Source organism: Stenella coeruleoalba (assembly GCF_951394435.1).
Source record: "Stenella coeruleoalba genome assembly, chromosome: 5".
Taxonomy (NCBI): Eukaryota; Metazoa; Chordata; class Mammalia; order Artiodactyla; family Delphinidae; genus Stenella; species Stenella coeruleoalba.
Window position 1 is genome coordinate 125,940,516 of NC_137150.1, and position 26,333 is coordinate 125,966,848.

General features: G+C 39.7%; 1 protein-coding gene across 2 annotated transcripts in view; it reads right to left on the reverse strand.

Annotated features, from left to right (window-relative positions):
* The window catches only part of APP (amyloid beta precursor protein), a 274,061-nt gene that overhangs the window by 81,885 nt on the left and 165,843 nt on the right, over nucleotides 1-26,333 (reverse strand). For both annotated transcript variants that reach the window (XM_079921899.1, XM_079921898.1), the window contains exons 7-11: nucleotides 23,436-23,603; nucleotides 20,852-20,908; nucleotides 9,040-9,173; nucleotides 3,894-3,968; nucleotides 3,029-3,187 (exon numbers count right to left, since the gene is read on the reverse strand). In XM_079921899.1, coding sequence (XP_079778025.1) covers nucleotides 3,029-3,187; nucleotides 3,894-3,968; nucleotides 9,040-9,173; nucleotides 20,852-20,908; nucleotides 23,436-23,603 — 593 coding nt within the window. The remainder of the gene's footprint in view (nucleotides 1-3,028; nucleotides 3,188-3,893; nucleotides 3,969-9,039; nucleotides 9,174-20,851; nucleotides 20,909-23,435; nucleotides 23,604-26,333) is intronic.

Sequence of the window (26,333 nt, forward strand, 5' to 3'; positions counted from 1 at the left end):
AGGGTCAATACTATTTCGCCATCTGGAAGAGTACCAGAGCTCTCTTACGGTTCCTCAGAGCTTTCTGCTCTGAACCTTAGTATAGAAAGAAAAATCAAAATGACGAGGAGAATCAGTGCAAGTGGGTGTTTTTTTGGTTTAGTTACATAGTGTACACACAGACTGCCACTTCCAGCCAAGATAAGTAGTGGAAACTAGATTTACCCTGCTGCCAGTAACCACCAAAAAATGGACAAACTATATAGGACTATATTTCTGTAAGATATCAGATGCCAGGTGAGGGACAGAGACCACTGAGAAATAAGAAACATATTATGAACTCTACAATTGCCCAAGCTTACTGCCTTGAGTTTCCAGGCTGTGGCTCCAGGCGTGGGAACCCAGTCAGAGCCTGGGAGATTCCAGAGAGCTGAAGATATGGGGTGAGAGTCTGAAGAGACGGAGGTGGCTGGCAGTCACAGGAAAAAATACTGGAGAGGAAGGAGTTGCTCAGAGAGAGAAACTGGAGATGATACCCTATGAGAATACAGCTGACTAATGATCAATGCACACACATGAAAGAAACATGAGGCCATGGGAAAAAAAAATCACCCAAAAGGATTAGCGGTAACAGTGTCTGGTGTTCACACAGGGTCAGAAATAGTACTTGTTTCCATGATCTAGATGGAAAAACTCAACATTCATGGTAGATTACTCAGAAGGATCTTGCTTCAGGATTGAGGAATCACTAGCCACAGGTTGATAACTACTCTGTTTCCAAGTAATTTACTGCATTACAGAACAAAGCTCAGGAATAGTAATAGGTATCCAAAAATACCCAGCACTCAACAAGGTGAACTTCACAATGCCGGAAAGCCAATAACAAAATTCCAAAGGTTCAAAAATTAAGTAAAGATATGGAAAATATGAAACAAACATACAAAAATCCAGATTAAAATTCTAGACATGAAAACTATAATGTATGATATGAAAAACAGCCAGAGGGGATTAATGGCAGGTTGAAATATACCAGGACACATCATAATCAAATTGCTCAAAACTAGTGATAAAGGAAAAAACCCTAAAAGCAACCAGATTAAAAAAAAAAAGATATATTATTTACAGAGACATAAAGAAAAGAATGATATAAGTATTTTTGTTGCAAACAATGCAAACAAGAAGACAATGGAGCATCAACATCAAGGCAATTGAAGAAAAATTTCAACTCAGAATTCTATCCCAGTAAAAATGTCTTTTAAAGGAAAGGTGAAATAAGGATATTTTCAGGCATACCCAAGCACAAAGAATTCTTTACGAATCTAAATGCATTAAAATAAATTTTAAAGGAAGTCCTCTGGGTAGAAGAAAAATGATTCCAGATGGACCTACACAAGGAACAAAGAACACCAGAAATGGTAAATATATGGGTAACTAAATATTTTTCTTATTATTTAACTCTTTAAAAGATAATTGACTGTTTAAGAAATAACAATAATGTAGTATGGAAAAAGTATGACAACAACAGCCCAAAGAGTAGGAAACGTGAAATGGAAGTAACTTATTGTAAGGTTCTTGTAATATAAGGGAAGTGGTATAACATCATTTGTACTGGTATAATACCATTGTGAAAAGTTAAAGATGTTTTCTACAAACTCTAAAGCAAACACTAAAATAATAAAGAGTTAAAGGTAAAAGCCAACAAAGGACACAAAATAGAATCATAAAATATATTCAATTAATCCAAAAGGTAGCAAAAAATAAAGGGGGAACGAGGAACAGATGGGACAACTAGAAAACAAATTGCATGATGATGGATTTAGGCATAATCATATCAATAACTTCATTAAATGGTCCTCTTAATCAAAGGGCAAGACCCAAGTATATGTTGCTTAGAAGAAATGTACTTCAAATATAAACAAATAGGTTAAACAAAAACACAAGGATGGGGCTTCCCTGGTGGTGCAGTGGTTGAGAGTCCGCCTGCCAATGCAGGGGACACAGGTTCGTGCCCCGGTCCGGAAAGATCCCACATGCCACAGAGCGGCTGGGCCTGTGACCCATGGCCGCTGAGCCTGCGCGTCCAGAGCCTGTGCTCCGCAACGGGAGAGGCCACACAAGGATGGAAAAATGATACACTATGATACATTAAAAGAAAGCTAGAGTATCTTAATTAATATCAGACACAGTAATTTTAGAACAAAACATATTACTAGGAATAAAGAAGGACATTTCATAATGATAAGGGGGTAGAGAGGACATAGCAACACTGAATGTTTATGCACCTAAGAACAGATCCTCAAAATACACAAAGCAAAACCTGAGGGTATCACATGAGAAAGAGTCCAATCCACAATTATAGTTGGAGATTTCAATATTCCTCACTCAGTAATGGATAGAACAAGCGGACATGATGTACACACACTCATGCTCAGAATGTTCCTTACATCCAAAGTAAGCTCTCCCATGAAGCCTATGCTTGCAGTGCTTAGTAAGCCTTTCTGGGCATTTATCCCTGAATACCACAAATAAACCCCTTTGCTGTGGACGTCATGACCAAATAGGGCTCCTATCCCCAGAGAATATGGCTGCTGTTCTCAGCAGGAAATTTCAGTTCTAGGTCCTATTTTTCCACTAAAAATCCTTATAACCCAGCCAAATCTCAGCTTTTCTTGATCTCAGTTACATCACATGATAAGGGGGCTGGGCTAGGTTACATCTAAATTCCTTCCAGCTCTTGTGGTTCCCTGACTTCAACTATATCATGAACTGTCACCATCCAGGGATATCAACTCAAATCAGGTCTTGCACTGTGAGTCCCCGGGAAGCCTGTCTGACTCCTCGGTGGAAAGGTGTGTCTACTGTGCAGAGATGGTACTATGGAGGCAGCTGCTCTGTGACCCTTTAACCTTCAAGATAAAACAGACTGAGGTTGAACCTGTGAATAATGGTGCTCTTAGAAACTTCTCCCCATTTCTTTCTTATGGCCTTCAGTCCCCAGTGTCCCCATGCCTACTGGCTGCTGTGCCCTCAGCTGTGAAGGGAAGCCTACCCGAGGTGGCACAGCCTGCAGAGCGGTGATGTAATTCTCCAGGGCCAGGCGGCGGCGGTCATTGAGCATGGCTTCCACTCTGGCCATGTGCGTCTCCACCAACTGCTGTCTCTCGTTGGCTGCTTCCTGCTCCAGAGACTCCACCTTTTCCTGGAAATGCTGCCATCACAAACAGAGGCACATGACAATCGGGAACCAGACAAATAGGACGGAGCAGCAAATTCAAGTCTTTTAAAAGGGATATCATACTTTGTTGTGTTCAAAGACTTCAGTCATTCCAACATTTTGACTAATTCAGCATGTTTTATGGATTCCCCTCCATTTCCCTGCTTTTCATCCCCAGACCTAATTTCTCAATGTAAATCATTATTTTATATGGTCACTGAAAACTGATTTGACTAATTGTAAGGTAGAATAAATGTATATACTCTTGAAACTCTCAATTACATGCATATTTATGAAAGTCCTCTCTTACTCAAAGAACTTTAAGAAAATGATCATGATAACCTCATGGTTTACTGAAGGTAATTCTCAGAGGGGATCCAGTCAAAAATTCAAATTATCATGTAAATTTGCCACGGGGAAGAAGTAGCAGAAGATTATGGCAACCAGAAAGATATATTACTGATAAAAATTAGACTTTAAGTAACAATGTGAGTTTTAAAGAAATGAATTATAATGAGCTAATTGGGAGCAAAAGTAAGGCAGGGTTTAAGCAACTGAATTATTAGACAATGATGAGCAGTAGTCCAAGTTGAGGGAGATATGAACGATCAGGCATGAGGTTCCAGCAGTTGCTTGAAAAGGTGCAGGCACTACATCAACAAGGGTGTGATGCTTGGTGGAGGATGGACTCAGGGTTTACCTGGATCACTGCTTTCTTATCAGCTTTAGGCAAGTTCTTTGCTTGACGCTCTGCCTCTTCCCACTCTCTCATGACCTACAAAAGGAGGAAATCATTTAAAACCATCAGTTCTTTCTTCAAATATAGATTTAATGAGCTAGATCACTGTGGTTTTTTTTCCTACATTTGACATTTTAAACATGACAAATAGGATCACGTTCCATTCCCAGCTCAATAATATTTGACCTCTCACTAAGATGTATATACTCTATCACAGCAGTAGAGTAAACATAAATGTTCACCTTTATATGGCTCTTTGAAACAAAGTTGGTGTTTTTTCTTTTCTATTACTTTCAGAAATAGCTGAAAGTCATTTTATTTGATGTGCACCAATGTCAACGATTCCTAAAAGGCATATATTACCTGTACAAGGTCTTCCAACATTAAATTGAACACGTTGGTTTTAGTCTTTTGTGAAAGCAAGTTATAAAAATTCAAACAGTACGAAGGGGGGGAAAAACATATGTAACACTGTATGCATGTGTACACATGCCATGAGCACAGTACCAAGAAGTATATAATAGAGGAAGGAAATGAAGATTTCAGCTGTCAGAAATCCTAAGATCCACAGAACTGAGGGGCAATGAGAACATTTTGCTTGCCAACTTGCCTCACCAACAGCAAAGAATACTCTAAATTCCTCCAAAAATTCCAAGACAGTACACATTGTAATGTTCTGAATGTAGCAAAAAGTATTCTTGGTAAGTAACACTAATTTGGTAACCAGGCTGATCTGTTTTATAGGAAAATAAGACTTCCTCTTCTCATCCATGGTGTTCACTCAGGATTTCTCTGGGAGAAGTTCACTCACTGATCTGAATGCAAAAAGGAAAAGTCTGCAGCTGTGGGTGCCGCTGAAAGGAAACGATATTTGATTCTTACCATTTACAGCTTCCTTTTCCTTTTCAAGTGTACTACTCACTATCAAGTAGTGTTTTTTTTTTAAGTATAGCTCATACCTGAGCAAGGTAATATAAAGAACAGAAAGATCCAGTAAACGAAATAATGGTCTGTTGACAGCTGTTTACTTGCATACTTTGTGGACATACAAAGCGCAAGAAACCCTGATTTCTGTATTATAAGAGCCTGTTATTTACAGGTATTTATTCCTAAGGAACTGATTTTTTTCAGACATCCTTGAAGCTTGGCGTAAGTAACTACTGACAGAGAAGTTCTGTGAGAATATCACATCACATCATCGTGTCAGTTTTTAATTAGATACTTCATTGTCAGTTAGCATCAATCCATTGTATAAAGTACAAGACAAGCTTCCCCATGTTGTGTGCATGAAATTATGGAGAAAAAAGAATGGAATGAATTCTCTGTTACAAGTGAAGAGCATATAAGAAATAATCTAACACATTCACAGCAAAATTGGGGAAAATGTGCAGCTGCTATGAACAAGAACAGGATATAGAAGGAAAAGAAACATATTGCCCCAGATGCTTCGGTGGGTCCAAGAGTTAATGAAGAGCACCTGTGAGATGGGGGCTACTGAAGCCTACTTTTGCTTTACAGATGAGATAAGCCTTGAAATAAAAATATTTGAATTTCCTGCTTCCAAAATGTTCATAGTGGCGGTATTCTACCACAAATTCTTCAGGTAAGGAATCTCAAAATTAGTTTGAGATAGAAGTCAGATGTCTTATTGGAATGTGAAAAACTGATTTCCTGCATTACATTTAAATCTTTACCATCTTCCTTTGTATATTCAGATCTTTCATCTTTGAGCAGGGGAATCCATGGAATAATTAAGGAGATTTATTTAGCTAATGCATTGAAAATAAGCACTCCTATAGAAATGAAATAAAATTTTGATTTTCAGAGCAATTTAATAATATCCTCCATCCTTCCAAATAAAACAATTCACCTACACCATCACGCTAGGCCTACTTACTGAAAGATAAACACACACTGTGGGCTCAACATCTCCCTTTGAACAATGGCTTCCACTGAGGTCCACTGATAATAGAGTGCATCACTCCTGACCTGCTAAATACCAGATCCAGTATTAAGAGCTTTCCAAAATCGCTCTCGTTTAATTGATTTCTCACATGAGATTAGCCTTGGCCATCCCCATTTTTTTTTTTTTTTTTGCGGTGTGCAGGCCTCTCACTGTTGTGGCCTCTCCCGTTGCGGAGCACAGGCTCCGGACGCGCAGGCTCAGCGGCCATGGCTCACGGGCCCAGCCGCTCCACGGCACGTGGGATCCTCCCGGAACCGGGGCACGAACCCGTGTTCCCCGCATCGGCAGGCGGACTCTCAACCACTGCGCCACCAGGGAAGGCCGGCCATCCCCATTTTTATGGATCAGGTTAAGTTACCTGCTCAAAGTTATGCAGGAAAAAGATGGAGAAGGAAGGATATAAACCAAGATCTCTGTGGCTCTAAAGACCATGCTTTTGTCCCCTGTGGCCCAATTAGCCATTATAAAATGGCAAATCCAACAGATGAGCTAAGTTTATTTATATTTGGTGACAGGAGAAAAGGCCGTTCCTAAGATGTTGATGCTTCTATCATAAAAATAATAAATGTAGAGAAAGGTCAACTTCCATTTTGAAGAACCTTACTTTAAGGATATAGTAAAACTGTTAAAATCATATGGAATAAATGATCGTGCACCTTCTTATATTTGCTAGATACTATTCATAACATAGAACAACAGAAATCTGTAAGTTCAGAGTTATCATGAGCCCCAGCAACAACAAAAGCCCCAAATTCTCTGTATCGTAAGAAAACAAATAATAAAAAAAACTGTAATAAAAATCATTTTAAAAGATGAAATTTTTAAATTAAAAATTCTCAGGATCTAGACTTCACAGTGACCCCATATAGTCTTATAAAGCAATTTTCCACTGCATGCATGAAAGTATCAGTATCATCCGGATTTATGGATATTCAAAGACTTTGCTGTTTCATGCAGAGAAAATGACAAGTAATACAGAGAGATTTAAGAGGCAGGCAAGTTCAAACAGTCTCCAGAATTCAGTACCATCGGTTATGATGATAAATGTTGATCTCAAGCATCTCACACGTCTATGATCCCTGGAATCTAAGAGACAACATTCTCTGCTCCAGGATAACATTCTTTAAATTATCTCAGATATAGGTAGTAACTAAAAGGTGAAGAAAGTCCATTAAAACATATATGAACTAAGTCATGGCTTAAATAGGTGTGCTAAAATAAAGGTACTATTCTAGGACAGATCTATAATATCTGAAAGAGTAGTTAAAATCAGTGCTATTAACAGGCTCAAAATGACCAATAAATAATGGAAAAAATTCAGAATCTGTATTTTTTTAAAAAATAATGACTAAGTGGGTTCAAGATAGAAATGCAAGGTTAGGAAGGTACTTATATAAATGTATAGGGACTAAACGTTTACAATCCAGCTGGAGGAATAAAACTGGTGAGCAAATATTTAGTTAAATGCAAAAGAGCAGTGACTGCTTATCTCACTCTGAGGACTACGTGAGTGTAAGGAACGGCTGAGATGTGCCAGCGTGAAGAAGAGTGGGACACCTTTCCAGAGATCAATGCTGAGAGCAGAGAGAGGCCGTGATGGGTTTAGCATACGTTGAGCAGAGTGGTTTAAGGCTGCCCATATGATGACGGTAGCAGTTGAGGTGGGAGAGGAAGTAAGATGACTGGATTTGGGGTGCAGGAGGTTGGGTGAGGGGGCAGGCACTGGAAATGCCAAGCTGAGCGTTCAGTGTTTATTTTGCTCTTTTTCTTTTTGGGGCCTTCATTTTCCCACAAATGGATTTTGTGGGCAATAACAAGGTTCTGAGAGCTTCAGAAACAAGTAGTGAGACAGGATTTAAGTTTAAAAGATGTCTTTTCAGTGGCAATAAGTATGGCAGCTGATAGCCGTCCTACTCCTTCTCAACAGTGATTACATATTGTGTGTATCTTTCCTAAAGAAAAACCCTATTTTTCTTTCTTCATTCACTCAGTTATGTTTCCTTGAATCTGACTTTTCCTATTATTTCTTCATGTTCACTCTTCAGGGTATAGACTATGAGTTGAAACGGTGATTGGCAAGTAAGTGATGGATACGTATTTGTTGAATGACTGAACGAATGAATAAAGAATCTGAGAAAGGGAACTTCCCTGGCAGTCTAATGGTTATAGACTTCGCCTTCCAATGCAGTGGGTGAGGGTTTGATCCCTGGTTGGGGAGCTAAGGTCCCACATGCCTCAGGGCCAAAAAAACAAACATAAAACAGAAGCAATATTGTAACAAATTCAATAAAGACTTTAGAAATGGTCCACGTTAAAAAAAAAAAAAAAAAGAATCTGACAAAGGACTAAAATCCTCAGTATTATCTACCTCTAATACAACAGCTAGCACCTGGTAGCAGGCATAACTTAAATTGTAGTTGGTATTATTACATGTAAATTAGTTGTTTTGGAAACAATTTTTTGTTTCATAAAGAACATGATTAAAAAAAAACAGGATTTGTAGCACAATGTAGTGAAAAGAGCACTGTACTAGGAGCAAGAAAGGCTTGGGTTCCGAATGCCTCTCTGTGTTACTTATATTGCTTTGTTCTAGAGTGGGAAGCTAAACGCTTGAAAGTTTACTGCATTATCTGTCATTTATGGGACTAGATGAAATGATCATTATGGTTCACTTTGGTTTTAAGCTCCTGGGGGAGTCCTATGAATTAACTCGGTAAGAAATGTTAGGTTCAAAGTTTTCATAATTTGGTATTCCATACAAAACTATTCATCTTTGCTAACGAACATTTTAAGTGATTTTAATTTACAACACCATTACAGGACTACGCTAAACAGAGTGACAAAACCATCAAGAAAGGTGTACACACAACTTAATTTGCGCTTATAAAATCTTACTATACTTACTATACCTGGGTCTTTCCTAGGTGGCAAGTTCAGGGAGAATGCAAAAAGCCCCAAATCGGTGCCCTTGTTGAAAACATTTACAATTAAAATGTTATGTCTTTAAGATCTGGATAAAATTAGAGCCTTACCCACCCCTAGGCATTCATCAACCATAGGGCCCCTGGGGAGACTCTGAGGCAGAGGCAAATCCAGATTTCCCCAGTATTGTACGACTGAAGGATGGAAATTCACATGTACCTGGGACATCCTCTCGCGGTGCTTGGCCTCCAGCCTCTCTTTGGCTTTCTGGAAATGGGCATGTTCATTCTCATCTCCAGGTGTCTCGAGATACTTGTCAACGGCGTCAGGGGTGCTGGCTGCTGTTGTAGGAACTATAAAGTAGAAGGAAAGAAGGCTTGAGGAGAGTGACAGACTATCCAGTCATTTCAAAGAAAGCCCTATTTTCCGTTTATTCCAGAACAAAGAACTTAGTAAAGAAGCACATACAAGATGTTAATGCTGTTTAAGAGACCACGAGACATTTTGCAGCACAGTAAGGATGTCTTTCCCCCCTTTCAAGGATAGGGTGAAGGAAAATCTTGAAAACAGTCCATTTTGCGATTACAGTATTATATTTAAAATTCTTTGCAAAACAAGCATGCATAGAGTAAAAACAGTTGGTGTTTAATACACACATGTTGCACCAAATACCTATGCCTTGCTAGATTAATGTTTGTAACCTTGAAAGTAAATGGTGGTATCAATATCACACCTTAAGATTCCTGAAAAACCCAAAGAAATCTCGAAATTAGCCTATGCAGAATAAATGCACCTCAGAGTAAAGATAAATCCTACACTATATATTTTAGATAGCTGGTGAGCAGTATTTGAAAGAGTACCAAAAAACTTATAAATGTCAAGTTCATTTTTGAAATTACAAAAAGATCTTTCTGCCTTCACAAATTTGGCAATAGTCAACCAATTCATTATACTAGTTGTCAAAAGGAAAGTGATTTCTATTTTGAATTCCACTAATACTGCTGAGCAGTATTACTGAATTGCAGCATATACTGCTATATTGTGTGGAAAAATAAATACCCATAAAACTGAAGAGTGTACTATAAAGCAAAAATGTCTGAAACTCATGAGCCAAGTGATTTATAATGCTTATACCAGCAGTTTTACAAAAGATCAGCAATGACTAGTGAGAATTCAGAGCATTTATGAGCTTATTAAAAAAAAAAAAAACAACATGAAAAGAAAACAAGATTTTGATTTAAACAAGAAAGCCTGGGGACTTCACTGGTGGCGCAGTGATTAAGAATCTGCCTTCCAACGCAGGGGACATGAGTTTGATCCCTGGTCCGGGAAGATCCCACATGCTGCAGAGCAACTAAGCCCATGCGCCACAACTACTGAGCCTGCACGCCCTAGAGCCCATGCTCCACAACAAGAGAAGCCACCGCAATGAGAAGCCTGCACATCGCAACAAAGAGCAGCCCCCGCTCGCCACAACTAGAGAAAGCCCGTGCGCAGCAGCAACAAAGACCCAATGCAGCCAAAAAAAAAAAAAGCATGTTCAACCAGAAAAATGAAATTAGGTGTTTGTTTTCACTATGTTCTCAGGTCAAATCAATTTATGTGTTTTATTCAAAAGATTACTCAACTATCTCCAGTGTTCTAAGTATTCTTCTTCCCTAATCTCATCTAAGATATCTGAGATACAATAACCCCAAAAGAACTTAAATGAGAAGAATTAATTGCTAGGTCATTTTGAAACTAAACCATAAGATAGGTGTCTTTTACGCATGTTTCAAGAAAACATCTGAAAATTCCCAATCTGAAGGCTCCAAGATTTGAACCAAAACGAGAAAGCTTTCTTGTTATATAATTAAATAATAAATTTAAAGAGAACTATTCATTCGGATTTCTTCCCTTCTACTTCAATCACTGTTTAATAATTCTTTCTTTACAAAATAAAAGCAGTTTAGTTGTCAATGCAGACGTTGCTCTGAAGTGGAAGGATACTTCACTTCAGGGCATTCCTGGAATTGTTTTCAAAATACCAGGGGATTCTGAGTCAACTGGTCTGGGATTGGCACAGGGCATACCTATTGAAAGACATCTGCCCCCCCCCCCCCTTCTGTGTAATAGACAAGGGGAAGGTGTATTTCAGCAGCACAAAGAAAGAAAGAAGCAAAGAACATGAACTGTGTAATCAGGCACACCTTGATTTCAATAACATCTTGATCGTAGGTTAGTTGTGACCCAGAGCAAGGAATTTAAGCACTCTATGTTCCAGTTTATTCATCTATCAAGTGGTGACAACAGGCCAACATACTAGGAGTGCTGGGAAAATGAGAAGCTATACCATGTGGCAGTCACCCTGCAGAAAGGGTGGCACACATGGCACTTCATTCATGTTAGCGCCCTTCCCTCCTTTGCTCATTATTGCATCCTAATCCAAATCTCAGCACTTATCCTAACCATAGGAAAAATGAGCTACTTTTATTTCACATCCACTGAAAATGAATTACACACAGTATCATGAAGTACCATGGATAGGAAAAGTAATAGGTACTTTTCTAAAAAATTTGGTATGACCTGCATAAAAGGCTGAAATTATTGAAAATGTATCCTAATTTTTAAGACTGAAAAATAATTTTCAATTAAATTTTTTTTTTTTGTTAAAAAACAAAGGTAATCCAAGGTGATTCCCTCTTCCAAGGGGCCTGCTAGTGCCCCTCTTCAGGAAAGTAGCAACTTGGAATAAAATCTGGCACGCCTCTGGTTTCTGGGGAGAGGGGATGTTTGTTTCCTTGCCTTCCTTTGGCTGCCTACATGTATGCTTAAGTCTCTTTCTGGATAGACTTAGGGTGTCCTCTCATTCACACACTGAAGCTGCCTTTTTTCTGGACATAGGCCAGAGGCATCGATGTGCAGCAGGTTTCCTTAGTCATCAACTATGACCTCCCCACCAACAGGGAAAACTACATCCACAGAATCGGTCGAGGTGGCCATTTTGGCCGTAAGGGTGTGGCTGTTAACATGGTGACAGAAGAAAACAAGAGGACTCTTCGAGACATTGAGACCTTCTACAACACCTCCATTGAGGAGATGCCCCTCAATGTTGCTGACCTCATCTGAGATGGGTTGTTCTGCTACCTAGCCCCAGCCAGGGCTCAGTCCTTGGCGGGCGCTGAGGAGCAGCAGGAGGGGGGAGGGAAGGGAGTCAAGGGATGGACATCTGGTCATTTTTTTTTTTTTTTCTTTGAATAAATGTCACTTTTTGAGGCAAAAAAAAACAAAAAAAAAAAGGTAAATGTTTTTCTGCATCAGCTTAAGCAACTCAATATGCATGCATTTTTAACTTAACCATGTCCACACTTGAAATGGAAGTGGTATTTAGCATTTTTCCCCATGATTTTAAACATTTTCTCATCTTTTCTGGTAGCAAATGAGAACAAGTTAAAGTTCTTTTGGCATAGGACAATCTGGCAGAATGATATAATTAGGCAAACTATATTCCACATTTTGAACAGATGAAAATGTATAAATGTTTGGGGTCATATTTACAGATCAAGGTAACTATCTGCTGTAAGTTGCTGTAACCATAGCATGGCACCCTCTTTGGAAAACTGAAATTGTAAAAGTTACTATATAAGTAGAAAGATTCTCCAACTTTATGGTTTTCTCCGACTCTTGTGATTTGCAAATCTACTGTTTTATGGAGAGAAACACTAAAATCCTAGTCACTGTAATCTCATTAGTCTAAGTTGAAATGTAGCTTTGCAATATTAAGAATAAAACAATAAGAAAGAACCGAGCAAGCGAGGTATATTTAACAGGATGAAGAATATTTTAAGTATTAAAACTTACATTTTAGGAACAAGGAAATAAATACAAATCTTGTATTACAGATTTATTCCATTTAATTGAGAAATATTTCTCAGTAAATCCTTGTTAGTGGCTCCTGATACTTTCTTTAGTTGAGGACTTTAAGAGAAGCTATCTCTCTTTTAATTTTTTTTTTTTTTGCGGTGCGCGGGCCTCTCACCCCTGTGGCCTCTCCCGTTGCGGAGCACAGGCTCCGGACACGCAGGCCCAGCGGCCATGGCTCACGGGCCCAGCCGCTCTGCGGCATGTGGGATCTTCCCGGACCGGGGCACGAACCCGTGTCCCCTGCATCGGCAGGCTGACTCTCAACCACTGCGCCACCAGGGAAGCCCTCTTTTAATTTTTAATTCAAACTTTGTAGTCATTCATACTAGCCCTCCATCTCAATTGGTTTAAGTAATTGAAAATTTCCTGTATTCATACCAATCAGCAAATTAGATCACTGACCAGTCAAAGAGAGAAGAATGATGGTATTTCTTAATACTTTAAAATGAATTTAGTATATTATCACTACCTTGCAGCTGGTGAGGAGAAAGGGGAAAATGTTTTAAGTTTGTACAGAGAGCTCAGCTTCTATCTCCCCTAATTTTCCTACATCCTAAAGACATGGTCATAGCAGGACTGGCTGCCATTTTGTGATCATGACCATGGTAGGCCAGAGACATGATAACAAGGATGGGTGGGTAGGGGCAGGAAAACCTGTGCCTTAACGCCCTTACACTTTCAAGATGCATCCTTTTGGGAAAGGAGAAGCTCAAGGCATGTCAGGAATGTTCCAGGGCACAAAGGAACAGGAAGCTCTATATCATGAGTCACTTAAACCGCTTAGAAAGCAGAAACAAATCGACTTTTAGGAGGGTTTATTTTTGTTGTGTTTTTTAAACAAAAAGCACAAAGCAGTTATCCTGTTCAGAGACCTTTGAGGTTCCTTAGAAACTGTGATACAGGCTCAGATTTCCAGGTTGGCCAAATAATAATATCCTCCCTTCATTAGCGTCTACTGCGCTAGCCACTTTACATGTGTTCTCATTTAACAGGTGGGGAGGAGAAAACATTACCCTGTTATATACATTTATTGTGTAGTAAGGAAATACTGTCACTTAACATACTCACATCCCCAGACACACACAAGTCAGTCTGAATTTAGGATGACTAAGCCATGAAGAGGCTATAAAGTTAATACTTAGAGCAGTAAGGAGCTAATCAACATGTCTGGGGTACTGGAAAGGGTTTGGTTTGTTGATGACCAACCTGTACAGGCAAAAGATATGCTTTGTTATGATAACTGCCAGCCTATTTTCTAACAAACAGTTTCCTGCCCTGAATGCTATCTGGTAAATGACCACCAACCAACGTTTCAGCAGCAGAAGTAGGGTTATGAAGCAGGTCAGGAGAGAGAACCCACTGAGCTTGAATCCAAATGATCTTTTGGCCTCTGGCCTCAGCTCAAACATGCTCCTTTGTACCTCCTGCAAGCAGGCTCACTGGGTCTATTCACTCTTCCGCAGAAAACCAAACTTAAACATCTTAAGCTCTATGTTTTGACCTCTTCAGCTGGCAAATAATTAGCAGCAGTCTCACCATCAGGGTGCATGGGCTTTTGACTTTTAAATGACCTTCATATTGATTTTCTTAGTCTAGTCTCATAACAGCCTTATGGAATATAGTTAAGACATAGACCTTTTAATACTGAGAATGGGTGTCTAATGTAATACCAAATGAAAACATGCAACAGAAACGCAGTTCCAATTCATAGCACGTTACTGCCTCAATGTGGACTGGATGACTAATGCTTTTGATATAAGCCTCATCTCTTTTGTCTTTTTTGCAATCCTGGGAGGTCAGAGGTATCTGAGGAGCTGCATAGCAGCTTGGATGTAGACTCTGATGCCTCGAGTGTGCTTGTTCATTTCCTTATTCCTCCTTTCACCAAATCAACAGGTATTACAGCCCCTGGTACCTGTGAGGCATACGGCAGAAACCAATGAGTGAAACAAAGACCCTTGTCCTGGTGGAATTATATTCTAGTGAGAGAAACGAACAGGACACACACACACACAACACACACACACACACACACAACACACACACACGAAGACAACAATAAATCATATTGTTAGAATGTGACTTGTGTTATGGAGAAAAAGAAAGAAAGATCAAGGTTAAGAAAAGAGTTCCGGGGAAGGAGGGGGGACACTGCAGCAGTAAGTAGGTGGGCCAGGCTCAGTCTAATTGAGAAGGTGACGTTTAGACAAAGAGCTGAACTGAAGCCTTACTTCCCAGTTACCTGCTGGAAGAACAGGCAAATGAAGAAACTAGCACAAAGGCCTTTGGAAGTGAGTATGCCTGGAAACGGGAAAATTCCAAGATGAGCAAGGTCTGTGTGACCAGAGCAGAGGAAGCAAGGGAGAGAGTAGTGAGACAGGCAGAAAGGAAATAGGGACAGATCACGAAGGGTCTTGAAGCCATGGTAAAGGCTGTCAGGAACCCATGGGGATTGTTTTGAGGAGAGAAAAATGTGATGTGATGTGTTTTAAAAGGATCGTTCTGTCTGTTAAGGGACAAAGCAGAAGATGATCTTTTAAGAGTAAAAGATGAAGATGAGGGTGGCTTGGAAAAGTAGCAGGAAGTTGGTAAGGGGTTCTCATGGAAGGTACCCCCCAATACCCACACAAGGAGACATGAGAAAGAGCACAGATTTACTTTTTTTTCTCACCCCAAAATGCTGTTTCCTAAACCATAGGGTAACCAGATACTAAGGGAGACATTGTTTTCACATGTTGGTGAAGGTTCATTTCAGTTCTGATAATGATGCATCAATGCCTGTCACAACACTTCCACTTCACACTATAATCTCCTCTCTTAGTGTCAGGCAGAGCTCTATCTTTTGTGGGGTGAGGATGGTGGGAGAGGGGAGCAGATTTGCTTTCAATTTGTTAGCAAACCCTCGAGCTGCACTCAATGTTCCTGCCACAAAATATACCACCATCATTGGCGACATGGTGCCAATGAAACCTTTTCATTCCTGTGTTTCCCCCAGAAAATTTAATAATTGTAAGGGGTGTTACATCAAATAAGGTAGAGACGGTTATGGTCTTAGAATGTGGTAGAGAGCACTTTTTTTGGCACGGATGGAGAACCTTCGTATCAGGGACACCATCAAATTTAACTGCAAATGCACCAAATGCTCATTTTAGTTCTGATTCTGTAATCACTGCATAGTGCCCCTCTCCTGTTCATATTAAAGACAGCAAGAACGGGGCGTCAAAAGTAGGGACATGGTGAAAAATTGCCGCTATCATTTTGATATCCGTTTGTCTCCTCAGTCTCTAGGGTGACATATAATTTTAAGGTCATAACGGGCTCAGGATGCAAAAGGAGAAATAACCGCATCTTCAAACAGTAACAACTATGACTACCTCTCTAAACAGAGGCCATAAATGGCATGTAGTCAATATACTAATGTTAGAGTCTAACAAGAAAATTTGGTTGGTCTCCTTTCATCAGCAAAAAGGCAATTTATCTCTATAGCATTGACAACAGAAGATAAAAGTAAATTAAGACCCATACAGTCATTGCCTCATCATTGAAAATCCTATTTTATACAGAGCTAGCAATGCTGTCACATGAAATGGCTGTGATTTATATGATGGGTGACAATGAGGATAATTTATATACAGGAAATACAAACCTGCAAAGGAAGATCTGATGCAAAAATTTCATCTCTCCACACGGCAAAGCTTATAGACTGACACCCCAACTTTAAAAAAGAGAAAAAAATCTCTCCATTTCTCTAATTGCAAAATAACTAAGATCCCTAATGCATTCTAAACTCAAGTATTTATCAAGTCCCAGTTAGATGAGACATTTATAAGGTGAAAATAGTCTGCGATCCTTACATGTGGTACCAGACTCTACAAAAAAAAGAACAAAGGCACTTTCCCCTGACATGCCCTTGTAACACACTTATTTTATAGTCAGTGCAGTCATAGTTGGCAGACTATCAGTGCATCGTGTGGACATAAGTTAATAAGAATGTAATCTATGCTGCATTTACTCTAGTCAAGCTACATTTCTTTTTTATGTCTTATGGACATGTACTGATGTGGGGATTTTGTCAAATATGTGAAATGAGCATGAACGAATCAATGCTGGTGTTATTTTTATTAATGTCTATATCCTATTTAGCACAATGCACCACAATATAAGAGCAACTTCAAGTCTGAATCTAAAAACCATATGTGAGGCCATAGCAACAATCACTGGCATCTAGGATGTCTTAACCTTCAGTTATTGTTTTTTGTCCATTTGTCAGAGCTATGCTCTATTTCATTAATGGTGGATCATAAAGGGATGACCTGCCATCGTCACTTGATGCTCAACAGATGAGTTCAAAAAGTCACACTCTTCAGTATTGTCCACTTTCATAGAAACTGTAACCATAAAAGTCACATGGAACTGTTAATCTCTATGGAGGTCTTAAGGATAAAACCAATTTCATTCTACTCCAGGCTTCCACAGCCATGTTTCCCTCCACTTGTGCATTTTAGTTTATATTGTTATTTAATTCCAGCACATACTTGAGTCTCATCACATTGATAAAACTGTCAAGTTATTGAAAGTAGGGTATCTGGTTTAGTTTGCTGGTGTCCCTTGAAATACCTAGCTTAGTACCGGCATGTCCCAGGCTCAAAAGTAACAGCTTTATTAAACCAGGGGTTGGCCTGCTGGTCGCTTTTGGTAAATAATGTTTTATTGGAACACAGCTGTGTCTATTCATTTACCTATTGTCTGAGGCTGCTTTCACACTACAACTGACGCGTTGAGTACTTATAACAGAGACCATTGGGCCTGTGGAACTAAAAAACTGACCCTTTGGTCTTTTACAGAAATTTTTTGTCGACTCTTTTATTAAACTATCTAATTACTCTTCTTTGGAAATATTGTAGCTAAAGAACAGAGCATATACATAATGAGCAGTTTTTACTGTTCTTAGTAAATGAACTTTTTTTTTCTTTTTTGTTAGATGCTGGTTTGCTGAGCAAATCAATTCTTTTCAATCTTAGGGCTTTTCACTATGGTAGCTTGGTGGAAAAAAAAAACATTCTTTTTATCCTGACAATTTCTGGATACAAAAGATGTGGCTTCTCCTACTTGTCAATACAATAGATTGTATTGGCACTGATGTGACATGTAATTTAATGCACCACCGCGTCTTTTAATTGTTTTTAATAATGCTTGGCAGTTTCATAAAAATATCAGAGTTCTATTAGTATCAGAGAATGTGTTAACGGGAACTAACATTTGCTCTTTCACAATCAGAAGAACAAGTATAGTTAAGAACAATGGTTCAAGTCTGCCCAAAGACTAGATGGTCTTGGTATTATGACAGGACACTGCAACTCTGGGACTAAGGTGGCACATTCCATTCAAAGGACACACAGTACGTTATTCACAGTGCCACAACTCACTGCAGGTAAAGGGGTCAAAGTCATCGGTCATTCTCTTTGGCCAGACCCCTTGGTGCAGTTGGCTGACTTGAAATTGGCAAGATGCTCTTTGAGATGAAAAGCATCTGTTTACCTTTGGAGATGCAATCTGATGGGAAGAACACCAGGGGAAAAAAAGATCATACTCTCATGATGTTTATGTTTGAAACATAAACTTATCAATAAATATTGCTGTACTAATTTTATTGTTCACAAACACTGCACTGGGCCAAGTGAATGTGAAACCTTTGTATCATCCTAACCCAAATGGGCAGACACAAAATTCATGTCAGAAGCAACTCAAGTTTCATAAGATTTTTAATTCCAAATGGGAAAGGGATTTTTTTAAAGGATTCAAATCCATAAATTTATGAGTAAAATGAAAGCTCTTAGCCTCCTGTCTCTACCCTCTCTACCTGTAGTTTAGATTCTTACCTATGATAACAAAACCAAAAATATCAAGTGTCCCTTAAAATTGCGATGCTCAAAATCGGTTTTTATGACAAAGATTTAAAATCTAGAAATGCCTAATTATAATAAGAAGTCTTGACAGGAAAATTATTGTATTTATAATGTAAACCATCACACATTTTCTCCACACAAGCAATCTTATTATCAGTTTAACTGAAGAGCTTTGTCTAGCTCATTTCACATTTATTATGTGACCAGAAGCAACTCAGACTGAGAAACCTAGAAGACCACCCACCTTTGTGAAAAAAGATGTCCTCCGATTAGCCCTAGGTTGTGAAGCAGCCAAAGGCAAGCTCCAGCTGTCTAATCAAACGGGCTTGCTCACCTTTCTCAGTCTGGCTCATTTTCTCCAACGCCAGTCTGCTATCTGCATTTGACCTCCTGATGACTATGACTTTTTCAATTCAAATGTACAGCTTTGCTATAAATAAGAGAGCATAGCTGCACAGGCTATAAATAACTAGAAATTATATGCCTTCTCTAGTCTGTTTGTACTAGCATTGCAAAACCCTTCACTTTCTGTGATTGAACAGTCTTTGCAGGAAGACAAGAAAATACAGCTGCCAAAAATCACCCTCACCCTCCTATAATGGAAAGGTGTCATGATCCCACATACACTACAAGTAGATGGAGAAAATTACCGGGAAAGAGAAAATTACAAGAGATTGTCAATGTCTGTACTGTACACAGGTACAGTACCTCACGAAAATAAATTTATCGAATGATGATGTTCATTCCCAGTAATTAATAGAAATAGAAAAAGACAATTCTTTCATATGCTTACAAATGATATAAAATGAAACAAAGTAAAAATAATGACTTTTGTAAAAGGGTGGGAAAGATTTAATTTACTGATACACGCTGTATTCATGGCATTTAGGAAAAAATGTTTTTAATACCCGTCATCCACTTCCCATGATTTTCTGTATTCTTAAAATGTGCTTCTGAAGCTCAAATGTAATTTTTCTAACCGGGAAAACAATAGCAGAACCAAATAGTTGGCCATTTGGAGTGCAGGGCATAGCCACACATGTCATTTAAGCCTCAAACCTGGTCCTGCCACATTTGTTGGCTGGGGACAAGTCGCCAAGCTCTTGAAGCCTCATTTTCTTGTATGCACAAAGGAAATGAGGAAAATGGCCACAAAATATTCTTGAGAAAAAGAAATGATCTATGAAAAATGCCTTGTAAAAATGTAACACGCCATGCAGCTCAATGTACTATCAAGCCCACAGTATAAAATCTAGAGTTCTCCTTAGTTCTTCTATGTCTGCCCACTTGCCATACTTTCAACTATAGTTTATCTCTTTTAAGAAAAGATCGCTAGCTTCATCAATTGTGAGACTAGGTTTTCTTTCCCCAGGATGATATAGATAAGTGCTAATTTTCACTATACCTAAGCTACAACTGAAATTGTGTCTCTTCCCCCAGCAACCATAAGCATCCGTAGTATATATCATCCCTAACCTAATGCTGGAGGAATCTATTCTGGGATATAATCCACATTTCAAAATGAGTATTTGTGTGTTTGACAACACATTTTTAAACAAAGCTAGACTGATAGGTCAACTGAAATCACAATGCACAGACGTTATAAGGTAGGTTAATATAATATTTCTTTACAGGAAGCTCTTTCCCTACATCTTAATGATGAAATCAGAAGATGGGCACTTCTGTCCCACTAGTGTGCGTTCAGGGAGGGGACAGAGAGGCCTTGATTTCTAAAAGCGACCGTTTATTTCCTAAAGCATAACAGCTGTCTTGAAACACACCCAACTGAAGCCTTCGCGTATGTTACTGGTCCATAAAGTTAGTATCATGCATGCACATTAAATATTTTTCTGGGAAACAAGTCACTTAGACACACAGGCTTTTGCTAAATCGTGCCATCTTGTGAGCTTTAGGAAATAAAATATTGATGCCAAATGAAACACAAAATAACATTGTATATACAATATTTTATAGAACCACATGAAATAAAAAGGAAACTGATCAGAAATAGAAGAAGCTTAGTCAAAGCTCTTAGCCCAACAATGGAAGCTATCTGGCAAAATTAGACGTAATTACAAGCAAGGCAATGGAAATAAACATTTGGTTAAAAGACAGGTGTTCAAGAAACACAAAACCATGCAAAGGTGAGGAGGCTGGAGCTACAGTCCAGCCATGCAACGTTCTCCTCCCTCCTCCCCTCCCTTGAGTGAATGACAACGTACGTTTAACAGGATCTTGGGGAAGAGGTTCCTGGGTGGTCTTGAGTAAACTTTGGGACACTATGGAGAAAATAAGAGAACATAACTAAAAACAAAAATGGAAACATGGGAATGATGGATGAAACTCACTCATACGATTCTACTGACCAAAGGAAATAACAAAAACGAAAACATTGAATTAAAAACAAAAACTAAACAAATATCCTGAGCTTGGGCCCCAGCATGGAACCACGGTAAACACACAAACAAAAGATATTTTTCCACAAACACATCTTGGATTGTGGATATTCTGTCTCTGATAGTACATCCCAGTACCCCGTGGAAGGATTTTTTGCTCCCATCTCCCTCCTTAGTGCCAGGATCACCAATTCCCATCCGTCCCGTCTTCATGGTATCTCTATTCTTTTCACCCATTCCAAGGGCAGCCCTGGCCGTCGGCTCTGGTTACTGATTGAAGCTTTTACTCTCCACTTACATCTGTCCCCTCTTCTAACTGGTCTTCAGCCTCCCGTGTTTGCTCTCTGGATACATTATTCTATAACCCACCTCCCCTGAAACTAAGTACTGACTGTTTGTCCATTACACCTTTGTTGGGAGCATCTATCTTTGGCAAATTTCTTGGCAAAGGGTGTGCCATCCAGAGCACCTCTAGAGGCTCCATCTGATCTGTGGTGCCCATGGCTCTTGCTCCCAGTCTGAGTCAAATCAAACTAATCAAATGGAGGGGGTGTGCAGTGAGGGTAATAGTGAGATTTTTGGGGGGGGGGTGGAGGATAATTTTTAATGTTTTTTTTTTTTGGCGGCACTGCGGGGCATGCAGGATCTTAGTTCTCTTGACTAGGGATTGGACCTGCGCCCCCTGCAGTGGAAGCGCTGCGGCCTAACCACGGGACCGCCAGGGAATTTCTGATAATTTCTAATTCTTGATGCAAATTCATCACTGCTAATAACTTTTAAAACCCTCTTTCTTATTATATATATATGTATATATTTGTATATATACCCACACATACATATTTATATTTCAAAACATAAATCCACCCCAGGGAAAGGGAGAAAAAAGTTGGAAATCTGCCAGGAAATCTCCCACAGCAGCGAAACCACCGAGAATCATTATAACAAAAGCCCTTTGTTCAAGAGGCTCCGGGCAACAGAATCCGCCATTGTCCTCCAAGTTACCCAACCTAATTAACGTTTTTGTTTGAAACTCAAGAAAGGAGTCTTTTGAGCTGGAAGCCACAATCTTCCCATCAGAGCCAGAAAAGAAGCCCTTGGGGTTACCAGTTCCTAAACCTGTTCTCACACAGGGTAGAAGTGGAGTCATCTCTCACCCAAGAGACCAACAGGAACTTTTCCAGTAGATTCCACTTAGATACTGGGCTTCACAGTAGAAGGTGTTGATATTGCAGACCCTTTGTTGTTTAGCTTAATCTTATGATCACATGGAAAACAATTTATATAATCCCTGGGAATCCTAGGCAGGAAATGGTGGCTGTCGCTCTCACCAGAACAACTGGAAAAAGGCAGGAGTCTCTCAAAAGAGAAGCATGTAATTATTGAGTTTAACCTTTAATTTATCAAGTTGAGTAACTATTCCTTGAGTAGATCCCACTTCCTTCTAGTGGAATAGATAGATAGATACATAGGTAGGCAGGTAGATAGATAGACAGGTAGGCAGATAGATAGACAGACAGATAGATAGATAGATAGATAGATAGACAGGGAATTTAATGTGAAAAGCTGTTAAGAACAGAGGTCCCAAATGTTTGGTGTGTTACCTCTGGAGAACTATCTCTGTGGAAATAGTTTCAACTTGCATTTAAGTCATCATGACTTTATTTATTTATTCCCCCTGAGTTATGAAAAACTTAAAGTGGAAGAGAAAAAGGCTTGGAAAATTATATTCCCTGAGCCTTAGTCACTAACGCTAAGTGAGGAGTTTTCTTCTGTCCATTCCAAGATAAGACACGAAAACTCGCCATCGCAAACGTCCCTGTGTGAGCTCAGGTGCCACTGGGGCATTTCTATCCTCTGGCATCTGAAGTGCATGTGCTCAACTCAAGCCCATTCCCTCGCCACCACCATAAACGTCACGTGTTATGAAATGATACTCATCACGGCAGTACGCCTTGCCAGTGGCACGGAAGCGTCATCAGCCAGGCTTCCGGTGGTAACCCTTCTTTACACGTGGAGTGCACATGCAGAGGCCCGAACACAGAGGTACACGGACAAACACGTAAGTATACATTTGCAGAAATAGCTGAGAAGACAAAACAGCAACTCCAGCTTGGCTTAAAGAGAAGCACTCAAAAGTCCCTCGAGACTGCAAGACGGATGCACCATAGCTAGTACAAGAACACATCCACGGCCATGCTTTATTAGAGAAAGACGGAGATGTGTGCTCATGATCGAACGTCCTGGAGGAGATGCCCGGCAATTAGAGACATTGACAGAAACGTGGTTAGTGGTAGCAACAGACCCATTCCCGAGAACCAGGAAAACCATCGGAAAACCAGTCTGTTACAAAGAGCAGAGTCAGTGGCGAGAAAGATGAAAAGGTGGCCAGGCTGGAGGAAGGTCCACTTACTGACGCTGCCACACACGGCCATGCAGTACTCCTCTGTGTCAAAGTTGTTTCGGTTGCCGCCACATCCGCCGTAAAAGAACGGGGCGCACTTCCCTTCAGTCACATCAAAGTACCAGCGGGAGATCATTGCTCGGCATGGCCCCGTCTCGGCTTGTTCAGAGCACACCTCTAATCAGAGGAGATGTGGGGAACCACATTTAGCATGAAAAGGTACGGCTGGCTGTTCATGTACACGTTTACTATTCTTAACGCGTTAGTCCTCCCAGTGGTAATTGGGCTGGGTTTATCCGGCAGCATCTGACAGACATTTACTAAGGAATTTAATTATCTACCAGGACTTTGGAATTACTTCTGAAACAAAGCAGTGCATGCTCCTCTGGTTTAATGAGTGTAGCTCTCAGTAGTAATAAAAGGATTCCAGCTAGAGGTGAACAGACCTTTTCGGTGCTTTCAGATAATATTAAATGCCTGAAGATGTGCGCACATCAAAATATTTCTTCCCTATAAAAAATAAACTTCTCTTTTAAATAATTTGAAGGCAACTTTAAAGGTAAAAGGATTATGTCTGGTTATGATGCAAAAAGTTTAACCTGTCGCAAACACCTGATTGTTTTCCTTGAATAAATGACTGCCTTGACTTAAAGTATAAACTAATTATACATATTCTGAATGTGATCCAGTTTTCAGAGAGACCCAGCCTGTCCACTGACTATATTTGAAAACATACATAAAACCTGTGAAAGTGACTTCAAGTTGATTACGTTAACTCTAATTAAAGACAAATTCTTCTTTGAATATTTGTCTGTCCCTTGGCCAAAAATGTTTCAAATAACAAAACATAGTCAAACAACTCCAATTTGTTAAGACATACCATACATTGTTTTACATTATAACACAGCTTACCTGTCAACATGCCTTGCCACCCTCACCCAAATCAGGTTCATAATCCCTGATTGACTGAAAGTGTAGCAACCTGTAGGATTCCATTTGTAAAGTTATTGCAATTAGAATTAGAACTCTACCTCCCATGTATATTCCATTTTTGTCAGAAGTCAAAATGATTTTCCTACTCGGTTTGCGTCCCACCTTAGCTAGGCTTACAGAGATCCTTCTGATACCTCAGCACACTCAGATGTCTTGCTTATTCTTAGTTTTACTAACATGCCAGGGAAAAGCATGCTTCTTCTAAAAGACAAAAATCCATGCATAATTCAGAGCTTCCTATTAGGAATATTCAACAGACTGCTCTAGGAAGTCTCATCAATCAATCACTCAAAGACAAAGATCCACAATGTTTATGTAAAAGGAACTACTGTTTTGCTTTTCTCTACACATACCACTCATTGTTCTTTTCACTCAAGGTCAAGAGGTGATGGCAAAACCAGAAGCTGCTGCCATCATGATGATGTCAACAGAGTAGGGAGGGAGAGTCAGCACTGAGCCCAGAAGGCGAGTGCCAAGCTCTCTGCAGAAGTGTCCTGTGTAATAGATGTCTAAGATGACTCTGGCTCTCTTTGGATGGTTTTAGGATGGAAACAACTGGCTCCCAGAGCATCAAGCTCAACATCACCCATCATTCTGGTCATCCCATTTGATAGTTACTTTCAAAGTCCATGCTTGCCAAGCCATGATGTGTTTCTAGCTAGTTTTCTTTATGGAATTTTCCTGTATGATAAAAATCTGCCAAACGGTTGACACAGTATCACATCCAGCTGGTAATTTGATTTATTCCCCAAATTAAACGACTAGCATTCTAACTTACAAAGGATTAAGTTAGTTTTGCTGTGTGTGTAGGGGGGTCTGATCACCTCTGAGTTACTGACAAAGCAGCTTCCGGGCTGCAGAGCTAGCAGCCATGCGTGCCCACATGAGGAGTCCCTGCAAACCACAGCTCTCAGCTGTCTCCACTCCTGGATGGTATCTTCTCTCTCTTTCTCTCTCTCTCAGTTGTAAGAAACATGAACAGGTTGGCTTTACCCTCCTTTTCTATACCTCCCTCACCAATCTGTACATGTTCACGTGATGTGTTTTCCTGTTTCTAACACGTAATGATACTCATCCTTGCACCGATTCCAAAAAGACTGCCAGGCAACCGTGTCTACACTGTGGTTGAAGTCAGACTGAAGTTGCAAGTGGCTTCTGCTACAAAGAGAGGCACAGAAACACGACCCTAAGTCACAGGAGCGTGGGCAACAAACCTCACTGCGTCTCAACAATTCATGCTGCTGCTCACGTTTTATACCTCTTATAGCACCAAACACGTATCTTCTGATACTTGCCTGCCACAGGTCCATTTATACATCACAGCTGTGCAGGGGCAGAAAACGTCATTATGCTACATCCAATGTACTAAATAAAACTGGTAGAATTTCGGGTGGGTGCAAGTTAAGTAATGGGATCTCAAAGGAGTTAATCCATGACAGATATTTTCCCTTGTATGTGACCTAATACGATATCTTACTTTTCACGAAAGCAAAACTTCCTGGTCTAGAACCCAGGTGATATTACAATATATTGTCATTTTCCTATACTACGGGTGAAACATTCATTTTTATTTTATTCATTTTTGTTTTTCTTCTGCCTCATTCTAAATGGCTATGAAACCCTCTGTTACAGCTAATTGGTAGAGCCCCAGTGAAGAAGAAAAAGGATTCAGGACTCAAAATTCATTTATATATCAACTAAGCAAATAAAATAAACTACCTGAGGAGCTTACAATTCTTGTTGGAGTTTCCAGTTATAAGACCCTTGACTCATCAATCCCTAAAGGCAAATAATCTCCATTTGGAGTGTTTTGTTGGTTCTCCCTGACATTACCATGGCTGCTGGCACTCCTGACTTTAAATGGGCCCAAATACTTTCATGACTCTGGTGTGTGTGGACATAGTGGGGAGTAAG